The sequence below is a fragment of the Pogonomyrmex barbatus genome, unplaced genomic scaffold (genome assembly GCF_055798465.1).
Source record: "Pogonomyrmex barbatus isolate J1 unplaced genomic scaffold, ASM5579846v1 scaffold4, whole genome shotgun sequence".
NCBI classification, from domain to species: domain Eukaryota; kingdom Metazoa; phylum Arthropoda; class Insecta; order Hymenoptera; family Formicidae; genus Pogonomyrmex; species Pogonomyrmex barbatus.
Window position 1 is genome coordinate 4,988,306 of NW_028297138.1, and position 12,322 is coordinate 5,000,627.

The following is a 12,322-nucleotide window of genomic DNA, read 5'->3' on the forward strand; positions in this document are numbered from 1 at the left end:
GGATTCTTTTATGTTTTTTAGAGCAAACGCTTGTTTTTCTCGTAAAGATTTTCTAAATTTTCCCATTATTTTCTATCTTAAAATAATTCTAACGTAATTACACGCAAAAAACGCGGTAGTCTTGTTGACAATTGTTTCAATTCGTTTCTTTCAAAAAGGATAATAATAATATAGTGGCTTCTGCATAAGAATATAGAAACATTTGCCGCGCAAGAAGTTCATCCACTATCAACCAATCATTTTATTGCTTTTTAAAGGTGCCATTTCATGCAGCGAAGCAAAGCTAGCTTTTACCCCCATTCCAATTTATACTTGTTTGTAATTACAATTTCATTACCTACCAAGGTACTTACAACACTTACGAAAAGAATATTCTGGTTTCTCTGCTGAATGCAGCCATTGGGTTGGAGTGGAGGTAAAAGCTAGCTTTGCTTCGCTGCATGAAATGGCACCTTTAAAAAGCAATAAAATGATTGGTTGATAGTGGATGAACTTCTTGCGCGGCAAATGTTTCTATATTCTTATGCAGAAGCCACTATATTATTATTATCCTTTTTGAAAGAAACGAATTGAAACAATTGTCAACAAGACTACCGCGTTTTTTGCGTGTAATTACGTTAGAATTATTTTAAGATAGAAAATAATGGGAAAATTTAGAAAATCTTTACGAGAAAAACAAGCGTTTGCTCTAAAAAACATAAAAGAATCCATCTTAAAGGTAAGTAGATTGTTTAAATTTCTTAATGTAGGGTACTTTTCATCAAGAGACAGATCTATATTCTGAATTTTTTATCGACAAAAGTGGTTCTCTCTAAGTGGTTCATAGTCAGTTAGAAGGCTTATTAATCACTTTTAGAGGTACTTTTATCGACAAAAGAGAATTTAGAATATGGACTCACAAATAGCTCAGTGTAACATAGCGAATCATCAAATTTTTGTTACTCATTAATATTAAAGAAATATTGAATGATACACTATGTTTCATTGCATTAGCTATATCTCTCGCTAAAGTACTCATAATATGCGATGAAGATCTTTGTTCTTTTATGTTGAGATTCGAGCAAAATTCTTATCAACTTTTATTTTAGGAAAAGAGAAAAAAAAAAGGAAATAAAAGATTATCGAATGACATATATGAATCTAATTTAAAAAGCTTAAGTTTATCTAATGAAATAGCAAAGAATATAAATACACAGAACAGTAAAAAGAAAAAGAAGCATGATTCCAGGAATAAATTAAATTTAAAAGCTACAGGAAGATCAAACGTTCCAACAAAATATCCAAAGATTGCTAAAAAGGCAGAGATATTTCAAGAAGTACAAATTAATGCAGATGATGAAACAAAACACAAGAAAAAATATAAAAGACAAAGATATGATAGAAATTTTAATCATCCCGATAAAGTTGTAAAGGTTAAAGATTCTTTTAAAGAAATAACTAAAAAGTTGCAAAATCCTGCAATAAAGTCAATCAATCTTGAACATAGAAAAATAAAACTCAAGAAACTAAAAGAGATAGATGAAAAGAAAATAAAGCAGATATCAAAAATAAAAGCTCAACAAATAAAATCTGATAAAATGCTAAAAGTAAACAAACATAAAATGAAAATCAAACAGTTAGAAGAAATGCTCAATAATAAAACGGAAATAAAACAGACTTTAAAATCGTCTGTATTAAGTAGTATGATGACGAGATTAAAAGCATCTAAATTCAGATTAATAAATGAAACGTTGTATAACAATAATAGTTCACAATCTAATCAATATTTTAAAAAAGATCCTGATGCTTTCAAGGCTTATCACGCAGGATATAAACAGCAACTGGAACAGTGGCCAATAAATCCATTAGATATTATAATATCATCAATTAAAACACTGTATATATTCTAAAATAAATAAATGAAATACTGTATATTACTTTTGAGAAATTTACACAAGTTTAAATACTATAATATTTGAATAATTACAGGCCAATGGACAATGTAATTGCTGATTTTGGATGTGGTGAAGCGCAACTTGCTGCTTCTGTTCCTCATGCAGTACATTCAATTGATTTCATTGCTCTAAATAATAGAGTAATAGCTTGTGATATGGCTCATACTCCTTTGCTAACAAACAGTATTGACATAGCTGTATTTTGCCTTTCTTTAATGGGATCCAATCTCAATGATTATATAATAGAGGCTAATAGAGTACTTAAATACAAGTAAGTAATAACAATATTCTTAATTGGGAAAATTAAAAAATTAACGCTTTTGTTTCAATAAATTTAGTGGCATCTTGAAAATAGTCGAAATTGAAAGCAGATTCGAAGATGTGAAAAACTTTATAAAACTACTGCGTAGCTATGGTTTTAAGAACATATGGAAAAATTTGTCTCATGATATTTTTTATTTTATGGACTTTAAAAAAAAAAAAATAAGTATGAAAAGAAAAAATCTCCCTTCGATTACATTAAAATCATATTTATATAAGAAATAATGAGATTTTAGAAATAAGTAATAATAATGAGATTTTATTATGTTCAGTTTTATTTTTTATGAGAAGTTATTTTGCGTTAAAAAGTTTCTATAGATTACTTTCGCTATTATTTCCAAAAATTTTATACTATATTGATATCATTATGTATACCTGTTGTTACCATTAGATATGCTTTAAATAATAGATTTATTCCAAATATTATTTGAATAAGTACTGTACGTGTTTAAGTGATATTTTGTAAAACATTCTACATTGAAAAATACAAATTATACAAATTTTAGTTATAGAAAAACTTAATAATTTGATATATTGTTTATTTTAGAAATATAATATTTATAAAATATTTATTATAATATATAATATGTATAAAAAAAAATATATATTATAATATATAATATATATATATATATTTTTTTATACATGTTATACACGCGTGCATGTGAGTGAGTGAGCGAGCGAGCGAGCGTGCGTGCGTGCGTGCGTGCGTGCGTGCGTGCGTGCGTGCGTGCGTGCGTGCGTGCGTGCGTGCGCGCGCGCGCGCGCGCGCGCACACATTTGCATGCACGCGTGTATAAACGTGTATAAAAAAAATATGTTGCATAATGAAACTGAATTTAAAAAAATATTTATGTAATTAAAAAAATAATCTTTTTTTTATAAATAATAATAAATATTTTATAAATATTATATTTCTAAAATAAACAATACATCAAATTATTAAGTTTTTCTATAACTAAAATTTGTATATTTGGAATAAATCTATTATTTAAAGCATATCTACATATATATATAGTGTGTGCGCGCGCGCTCGCGTGTGTGTGTGTGTGTGTGTTTATGTATAGGGTATGAGGTATGTGTGATATATTTTAAATACTATATCGCATATATACATGTAAAATGTATAATAGTTAGCGATTCGCATTGTCTTATCATATGTTGTTGATTAGCTATTTTTAAAAACAATGTTTCATTTTCTTTTTATATAAAGCAATATTTTTGAAATTAATTTATTTCATTTTCTACAATTTTGTTATATGATAAAAAAAGATTAGAGAAGTTATACGTATAGATGAAAAAAAACATATTTTATATATTTTGGCTTATAATTAGAATAATTCAAAAGAATTTGTCTAATTAAAATATTATATTATTAATTCTTCTGAAAAATATAAAGTTAAACGTTTTAAAGTTAAAAGTTATAAGGAATAATTAAAAAAAGAAAATTAATATATTAAAATGAAGAATAAAAAAATACTTTTTAATTAAAAAAAACGAATGATATTTTTATTTGCAGAAAATGATTTATATTAGTGACTCCAGGAAAAGTGATTGTTAGTTTTTGTCATTATTCGTGTTACATTTCTTTGTATTTTCTCATATTTTATAAAGACGATGAGTAAACAGAAAGTCATATAAATTTTTTTATTATATCTTCTTTATATCTTATAAAATCAAAATAATTTTATGTATACTATTTTATGTATAAGAATATAAATTAAAAATTAAACTTTTCGATTTGTGATTTAATAAGTAGCTAGAAATGCTGTTCAGGTCAATCAAAATATCTTAAGGTTCGGTTCTCTCGCGGCGCGACATGTAGGATGACCAACCGTCCCGAGTTTTGCGGGACATCCAGATTTTCAGGGCTTTATAGATATGTCCCGACAGAACTCTAGGTAGGACACCATTTGTCCCAATTTTTCACGGGGATCCGAAAACACTGCACTGCAGACGCAATAGTAGAATTAGATCTAGGCCGGTATTTACAGTCAGTTCTTATATTATTTAAGATCGTCTAAAGATAACATTTCAACCAATAGGATAGCTGTATGAGCTTACTTAAGATGATCTTAAATATAAGAACTGACTATGAATACTGGTCCTAGTGATCTGGTGGTTTCTGATAGCTGAGCCTGGATCCTCATGTAGACACCAGCGCTTTGACACAGATGCCGATTAGTGAAAAATAAGTAATGGGGAAAAACGGCGAATGAATCTTTACTATTTACCCCCATTATCCGTTTTTCACCAATCAGCATTGGGTGTCTGCATGAAGAGAGATCCGATAGCACACAACGCTAATTGGCCAATTAAATATAGAATTTTCTAATTGGTGGTCCATTGGAAAATTCCTAAGCAGCGGCTGATGTGTGTGGATGTGTGCTATCGCATTGTGTGCTAACGAGACCCTCCCGTCTACATGAGGATCCAAGCAATGTACCATTATTTCAAGAAATATTTTACACTTTTATTGGACAGATATTTTACTTTCTGATATTTTTACAAGTTTTAAAAGTACAAAAATATCATATTTTTAAGGGAAAAGTACAAGATAAAGCTATACGACGCAAGAAACTGTTACATCCCGAGATGGCGTAGAATGGTTAATGGAATTTGAGAAGGAATATCTAGTGTATTTATGTTCAATGGCGATACTGGATACGATTACAAATTATATTTTTGGATTGGAACCCGCGACCGAGCGGAAATCGCGGGGAAATATGTTTCGTTAATATAATAATCGAGATATGATATTATATTGTAAAGTTATGGTTGTTGGTGTAATTGGTTATGAAATTATGATTCAAAGTTTATTTAATATGACAGAAAGAAATGATTTCTTGGATTATTGTAAAATATTAAATGTAACATGAATAAATAGTTACATTAAAATAATAATAATAAAGGAAATAATAATAATAATATAATAATAGTAATGAAAGTATTAATGAGAATTATATCGTGAAATATGAGACATAGTGATGAATAAAATAATGCCGTAATATCGGAAATATAGGTTTACATATATGTGAATATTTGATCGATGCAAAAGATAAGGGTAATATAAACTTAATTATATATATATATATATATATATATATATATATATATATATATACAGAGATATTGACGTTGAGCATAGATTGATGTAGATGTAATAATAATATGAATAATATATAACTCAACCAATATAAAAATATCAAATAGTAATAATAATGAGATACGATCCCATACAGCACATTAACATTGAATCAATGTTTTAAAAACGTTGAGTTGCAACTATGCTGATGTTGATCAACATTGAATCAATGTTGCATAAACATTGTTGCAATGTAAAAATGTCCGCGAATGTTAATTTATACTTGTAATATCTACGTCTGATGGACATTGACAAAATTGTTTCAATCAAATGTTAAATCTATGTTGATGGAACATGATTGATATCATATGTCATACCGATATGACGTAGATTTTAGGTTTTTGCACTACTCTTCCACGATTTTACGTATATTTCACTTTTATAATGCAATTTTAAATTGCCTATTATTACTAATTTATATATGAAATTATGATATAATATAGCAATATAAAACATAATTTAATACAAATGAGAAAAATAAGAGGCATATAAGCCAAGCCGAATCTTCTTGCTTGAAAAATTTTTGTTTATTGAAGTAACAACATTTCGACCTGTATTAAGTTATCTTCAGTAACATCTGAGGGAAAACATAGAATATATAAATCTTAAAACAAATTTGTGTTACATTAAAATGAGATATTACTATTGGACTTACATAGAATCAATCAAAAAGATAAATGAAAAAGTCTCCAGTCACTTGTTCCCAACATGAGTAAGTAAAAACATGACAAAGATCAGGTCAGACAAATGCCCAAAGATATTTTTAGTGGTGGCTAAATTATATAAAAACCAATTAAAGTGCTAAATCACACAAACCATCAAAACGTATTAAAATTAGTCAGATAAAAAGAAAATTACAAATAGTCAAAAACTAAAAAGTCGCAGGTTGGGAAAATAAAAGAATAAAAATAAAAATAAATAAGAAATAAATATTAAAGAAATAAATAAAAAAAAATTAAATTAAATAAGAAATAAATAAATAATAAAAATTATTGTGTAAAATTATAAAGTCATTATGTCCATAAAAATGAGTGAATAAATATCCATGAGCGAAAAGTCGAGTAGTATCAAATAGTAATCATTACTGTTGTCAGAAAGACGTGTAAAACAAATCGATACAGGATTGAAGGAAGGAGACAAAAAAAGGAATAAGAGAAGAGAAAAGACAAAAAAATGTGTGTGGTGGAGACGGAACAATAGGAAGAGAAGAAAGAAAGAGTTAAATCGATAACTGGTTAAGGACAGGCAGATAATTGTCATGCAAAAGATCCGTGTCGCTGTTTATTGAAGCCGTGTTGTTTTTGATGTAAAAAAATTTCAATGAAAATTTAATAAATTGGCGACCTTTCTTGATTTCAGAAAAAAATTTTAATGAATATTTGTGTATATACATACATATATGCATATTCAATGTTGTAGCAACATTTTACAATCAATGTTGAAAAGCCAACACAGATTAGATGTAAAAAAAAACATCCGCACATCTATATGAAACATTACAACGTCTCATCAACATTTTTTCAATGTTATGTGCTGTCTGGAGATGTAAATATGATAATTAAATTCTAAGTTATCTCTGAAATTTATATAAATAATGATATTAAAACGAAATGAAAATCAATAATATAATATAAGCAGGTCGAATAATATAATATAAGCTAATCAAATAATATAATATAAGACAATCAAATAATATAATATAAGCAAATTAAATAATATAATATAAGAAAATCAGTAGTATAATATAAGCAAATCGAATAATATAATATGAGAAAATCAAATAATATAATATAGGCAAATCAAATAATATTCCAAATAATATTAGAAGCAATAATTACCTTAAATTGTTAGAGGTAAGTTAAATTATTAAGTTAAATTATTAAATGTATTAGAATTTTAATGATTTTCTTTTCCTTTCCTTTTACTTTTCCTTTATAATTATAAGATTCAACGGTTTGAGACAATGACTGCACTCTCTGACGATTTGGTAACGACTGCCGCGTCTGCGTCCAAGCCGTACCTCTAGTGTAGGACCCGATGCAAAGGGGAGGGGCAAACAAAGCACTCCTCGACTGAGCATTTTATTTCGTGTTACGGTTATTCACGCGAAAATAGGAAAAGATAAATGGAAAAGAAAGAAAAAAAAACCTAAGCTAGAAAGATAAAGCTAAGACCTAATATTTTTCGAAGATATCGTTAATGCTTAATAATAAATCTTATTGCAAAACGAGAATTCATTTAACGTTTTCGTCAGTTAAATTTTCGTTGCGCAACGAAAGACTCTCCGAGCTAGCTCTTCGTTGAAATGTTTATATTAGGAATATTTTGAGTGCGATAAGCCTGCCCTTTAGTATAAACTAAGATCGTCGAACGCTCCTTTGTCTCTTCTACAGTTGCAGCATCGAAAACCGAAGAAGAGGCGATTCGAGAAAAAGAAAATTATGTTATAAAATTATATTTCCCAACAGAAAACAATAATAATAGTAATAAAATAAAATTATATCTTTTAACGCAAGACGAAAGAAAATGAATTCTCGCTTTATTAATTATTAATTTAATTATCTTAATAATAAAAGTTATAAAAAAAAGAATATATATATATATATATGTATACATAAAATGATAAAACTGTAAAATGATAAAAGTTATGTCTTAATATTTAAAATCGCGCATGTGTTAACCTAAGGTACCGCTCGACTATTTTACTATTAAAGTTTCTGATATGATATTCATATGCTTCAGACTGTTTTTTGTGCTATTTAATATAGATTTCTTCTCAGATTCTTTAATTATAGTTTAGATTAATTTATATATATACTTGTGAGATACACATTAAAGTTTGTCATACTCATGAATTAGCTGATATATTATTTCCGTCCAATTTTATCTTAATTATTAAGAAGCTCGATTCGTTTGATCTTATTTAATATTTTTTGCCTTATGTCTCAATGTTAGTTTTTTTATTTATTTATCTAGTCAGTTAGTTGTTTATAGATCCTTTATGAGTTATTCATTGTTTATATATATATATATATATATATATATATATATATATATATATATGGGTTGGCTCTAAGAAGTTTAGGAGATTGTAGTTATTACTATTTATTGTTAATATTTATTGTTAATATTTTTTTTTATTTATCTATTTAATGAATTACTTATCTTGTTGTTCTTTTATTAAATTTTCTCAACTCATTGCAGTGTTGTTGATTTATTGATCGCTCTTAGCTTTATGAATTATTTGTTACAAGCCTTTTTAATTGTTATTTATTTAGTTTTTTCTTCGTTGTTTTCTAATGTTATTTAATTTTTAGGTTAATCGTAATCTTTTAGTCTGCTCTTGTTAATTTTCTTTTTAGCTCTATTATCTAGCTCTATTATCTATTATATTAGCTGATTCAGGTCTCTCGTACTTTGAACGTGCTGGAGGAGTATCTGTTGTCTGTTACTCGGTCCGTAGCCGTACTTGAACTGTGGCTGCCTCTTCTGTCTGCTGAAAGATGATGTTTTTGGTGATGTTTTTGCCACCAGGCAGGCTGTATTACAGTAGAACAGTCTAGAGGATGGTAGGTGTTTGTTAGTATGGATAGGTAATGAGGAGCTAAGATATCCGGAGTCGGCGAATAGCCATGCATCGAGGGATGTGATTCCCGTCACCACGTCGAGCCGGCTCAGTTTCCTTTCCATTTCAATTTAGGATTAAGATGAGTCTGAAGCCTGTTAGTATGAAAAACTTTCTAATTTATTTATTTGTTGAATGCCAGTATAACATTATAATAGTTGTTAAAATATCTAGTTAAAAAAATTTTTTATCGATATCTTACTTGATTTTTCTTTTTATTCCTGATTATTTAGGACTATTCTTCTTGATTTCTTCTTTTCGTTGGACTGTTTTTCATCGTTGACGACTGCGTTGGAACTTCCCATTCCGACGCAACAATGGCTGGACAGGAGAGGATTACTTCTGCAAAAAAATCAATTATAAAATATGAATATGAGTAGAAAAATGGAAAGATCACCCCCTGCTGCTTCTCGGATGGCGGGGCGGCCTCGTGGAGAGAACCCGCTCTCTGTGCGGTCGTCATTGGGCAACGGGACCCCTCTCGATGTGGAAAGTCGAGAGGATCGTGGCACTGGGAGTTGAGTCCCTGCTCCCAGCAGGCCTTAACTGGCGTAGGGCAGATAGGTGACCGGGTGGCCGGTCCGGTAGGTAATGAAACAATCGGTGGTGGTGTTCCTTCTTCCGCAGGAATCCCCCGCGTGTTAGAGGATGTCTCTCGGAGATTCCCTGATCCTCTTATAGCAAAGGTTCGTGACGATGATGTCAGTGCTAGTAGACTCTATTCATCAAGCAGAGAGAGTGATAAGATGGAAATCGCTGGCTGTAGTAGGGATCTGGAAGGGCAAGTGATAGACTCGATTAGTCTAATCGATTCAGATGAAGATGCCAGCTTTGTCTCGTACACGAATACGGGCAACGAGACATCCTTTCTGAAGTCAAGTCTAAGAAGAGGAGGTTAGGATCTTCTCCTAAGAATAAGGAGAGAGAGCGTTTAACGGTAGGGCAGAAAATGGAAATAGAGGACAGATATAATATGATAAAATATCTCAATTCCGAAGATGTAGGTGCTCAAGTCATCGAATGGCTGAACGAGGTGGAGAACTGCAGAAGGAAATCCGGCTCTTTGCAAGATCATCAAAATTAATTTATTATCGGCGAAATGTGCTGTGGAAGATCTTATCTCCAGGAAAGCTGCAAAAAGAAAGGAAGACCTTCAAAATAGATATCTCGAGGACATTAAACGGGAACTTAATGATTTGAAGGAAGAGAACAGATCATTGAGACAGTCTATCAAGAATCTTATGGAGGAGCTGAATCAAAGGAAATTTTCCTCGAACGGAAATCGTTCTGAACGTCCTGTGCCTCCCAATGGTGACAGGCCTCGGTCGGACGGAGCTGATGGAGTAGTGCGCAATGAAGATGTCGATAAGCGCTTCGGTCGGATTTCCCGCAATGCACTGGAAATTTTTAAAAATATCAGACAGGATATAAATAAGAAGAGAAATACAGATAAGGTAGAATTATCTAGGAGAAGGAAATGAGAAGCGGTGAATGAGCTTTTGGTTCGTTTTACCGACACAATGAGGTCCCTATTGGCAGATGATCTTGGTATGTCAAGAGGAGAGGGAATTTACTTCTACTGAAGAGGCTTGACAGGAAAGGATAACCAGACTTTTGAGACCTTTGAGACCTTTGAGATCGCGGCGAGTGCTATCCCTCGCAGACAACACCTGCTTCGTCCTCCGAAGCTGGGGGAAGAAAGATGGAAAGCTGGACAGAAGTGGTCAAGAGAAACAAATGCAGAAGAACCGATGTAGTGATGCTGCTGGGAATAGAAATAGGAACATTGAATCTCAGCGTACAAGCGCCAAAGGATTTCAGACAGAAGGCCTAGAGTACCCTCTCCTAATGTAGCAGCTATCTCGATAGTGGTGGAGGATGGTGGGCCATCTTACGCGTCCGTTCTCAGCAGGGCCAGAGAGGGAATTTCCACACAAGAATTAGATGTAATGGATACCAGGATTAAGCGGGCACTCTCTGATAGAGTCCTGCTCGAGCTGCGAGAGGCAGATTCTTCTAATAAAGCGGATCTGCTAGTTGAGACAATGAGGAACATTATTGGCGACTCGAGGGTTAAAATCAGTAGACCAGTTAGATACGCTGACATTAGACTCACCGGCTTTGACGATTGAGTGACAACTGAGGAGATCCGTCGACAAATTTCCTCTCTTGGTGACTGTTCCTCGGAGAGTCAGAGTTGGACCAATTAGGATCGCGAGAAATGGACTCGGCATAGTGTGGCTGCAATGCCCGCTGCATACTGCTCTGAAACTATCCAACCTCGACAACATAAACCTCGGATGGGTTAAATCCGTCAGGATGGACTTACTCCCTGTCAGACCTGTGAGATGTTTCAAGTGTTTCGCGAGGGGTCACACTCGGCATCGTGCCCCAGTGAAGTTGACAGGTCTGGATCCTGTTTTATATGCGGAGATCCTTTACATAAGCTTAATACTTACAGAAATCGTACGTGTTGTCCCGTTTGCAGGAAGAGAGGTCTTCCATATGACCACAGAGCGGGTAGCAAGTTCTGCACGCCGGTGCTTCCTGAACAATCTGAACAATCTGAGAGACAGATCACTGAATAACTCTTCCTCACCCATGAGAGGATCTGAGAATCGGAGCGCTGGTTCTCAGGGCAACGGGTACGTTGGTTGCTATGGACACGACGGAAATCAACCCTGTGGAACAATTATGAAGATTTTACAAATAAACAAGTTTAAACAAGTGTTCGGTTGCACAGGATTTAATTATGAACACAATTAATGAGCAGAAGATCGATGTACCGATCATCTCGGAGCCACACTCTATTCGCCGTCACGATGATCGCTGGTATATCTCTCAAGATAGCCCTTCCCTAGCGGTTTTATATGTTAACAATAGATTTTTATTTAACTGGCAACTGCTCGCCTCTGCTCCGGATGTCGTGGCGATAAAAACTGTCAATTTTGTAATTATTAGCGTATATTTTTCTCCTAATCGCTTATCTAGAGAATTCGAACAATTTTTGGATACTCTCCTTGACATCGTGGTTTCTGCCGGTGGCGCTCGAGTGCTATTGGCTGATGCCGGAGACTTTAATGCCCGTTCTCATGTGTGGGACAAGTGCGATAACAATTGTGGAAAATTGCTTTTTGAGTGGGCGTGTGGACTTTGTGTGGCTTAAATTTAGTGAACAGTCCCGGAATTAGCACATGCTATAGGATACAGGGAGAGTCCACGGTAAATCTGGTGGTGCTCCGGTAACCTTTTGGAATCGATTTCAAGATGGAGCGTATTGAACGAATACAACGCGTC

The 12,322-nt window shown here is 32.3% G+C and overlaps 2 protein-coding genes across 13 annotated transcripts; one reads left to right on the top strand and one right to left on the bottom strand.

Moving 5' to 3' along the window:
- The first annotated feature begins 294 nt into the window (after nt 1-294).
- Nucleotides 295-5,106, top strand: LOC148935739 (uncharacterized). 2 transcript variants are annotated; one of them, XM_089080827.1, is made up of 4 exons: nt 295-718; nt 1,089-1,876; nt 1,969-2,205; nt 2,273-3,897. In XM_089080827.1, the coding sequence occupies exons 1-4, from the start codon at nt 644-646 to the stop codon at nt 2,478-2,480; spliced, it is 1,308 nt and encodes a 435-aa protein (XP_088936953.1). In that variant the 5' UTR covers nt 295-643; the 3' UTR covers nt 2,481-3,897. The 2 variants fall into 2 exon arrangements, with proteins under 2 accessions (XP_088936953.1, XP_088936954.1); XM_089080828.1 differs by lacking the exon at nt 2,273-3,897 and adding an exon at nt 4,800-5,106 and having other exon boundaries at nt 296-718.
- A 799-nt stretch (nt 5,107-5,905) lies between these two features.
- LOC105426884 (uncharacterized) lies at nt 5,906-12,081 on the bottom strand. Of its 11 annotated transcripts, none has more exons than XR_016140140.1 (5): nt 11,812-12,081; nt 9,228-11,706; nt 7,239-9,120; nt 6,056-6,173; nt 5,906-5,977 (listed from the first exon to the last, which is right to left on the bottom strand). XR_016140140.1 is itself a non-coding variant. In XM_089080834.1 (5 exons), the coding sequence occupies exons 2-4, from the start codon at nt 11,626-11,628 to the stop codon at nt 9,241-9,243; spliced, it is 426 nt and encodes a 141-aa protein (XP_088936960.1). In that variant the 5' UTR covers nt 11,629-11,706; nt 11,812-12,080; the 3' UTR covers nt 8,414-9,136; nt 9,228-9,240. The 11 variants fall into 11 exon arrangements, 4 of the variants coding, with proteins under 4 accessions (XP_088936960.1, XP_088936962.1, XP_088936959.1 ...); XM_089080834.1 differs by lacking the exons at nt 5,906-5,977; nt 6,056-6,173 and having other exon boundaries at nt 8,414-9,136; nt 9,228-9,367; nt 11,142-11,296; nt 11,485-11,706; nt 11,812-12,080; XM_089080836.1 differs by lacking the exons at nt 5,906-5,977; nt 6,056-6,173 and having other exon boundaries at nt 8,414-9,140; nt 9,228-9,367; nt 11,142-11,296; nt 11,485-11,706; nt 11,812-12,080.
- Nucleotides 12,082-12,322: the final 241 nt, after the last annotated feature.

Excerpts from the sequence above, each read along its gene's own strand:
- LOC148935739 (XM_089080827.1), top strand. The coding sequence starts at position 644 with ATGGGAAAATTTAGAAAATCTTTACGAGAAAAACAAGCGTTTGCTCTA. Across the intron at positions 1,877-1,968 it reads ATATCATCAATTAAAACACT|GCCAATGGACAATGTAATTG; the intron begins GTATATATTCTA and ends GAATAATTACAG. Across the intron at positions 2,206-2,272 it reads AATAGAGTACTTAAATACAA|TGGCATCTTGAAAATAGTCG; the intron begins GTAAGTAATAAC and ends CAATAAATTTAG.
- LOC105426884 (XM_089080834.1), bottom strand. The coding sequence starts at position 11,628 with ATGGGTGAGGAAGAGTTATTCAGTGATCTGTCTCTCAGATTGTTCAGA. Across the intron at positions 11,297-11,484 it reads GGACAACACGTACGATTTCT|TTTCAGAGCAGTATGCAGCG; the intron begins GTAAGTATTAAG and ends GAGGTTGGATAG. Across the intron at positions 9,368-11,141 it reads TCACTCAATCGTCAAAGCCG|AAGTAATCCTCTCCTGTCCA; the intron begins GTGAGTCTAATG and ends ATTTTTTTGCAG.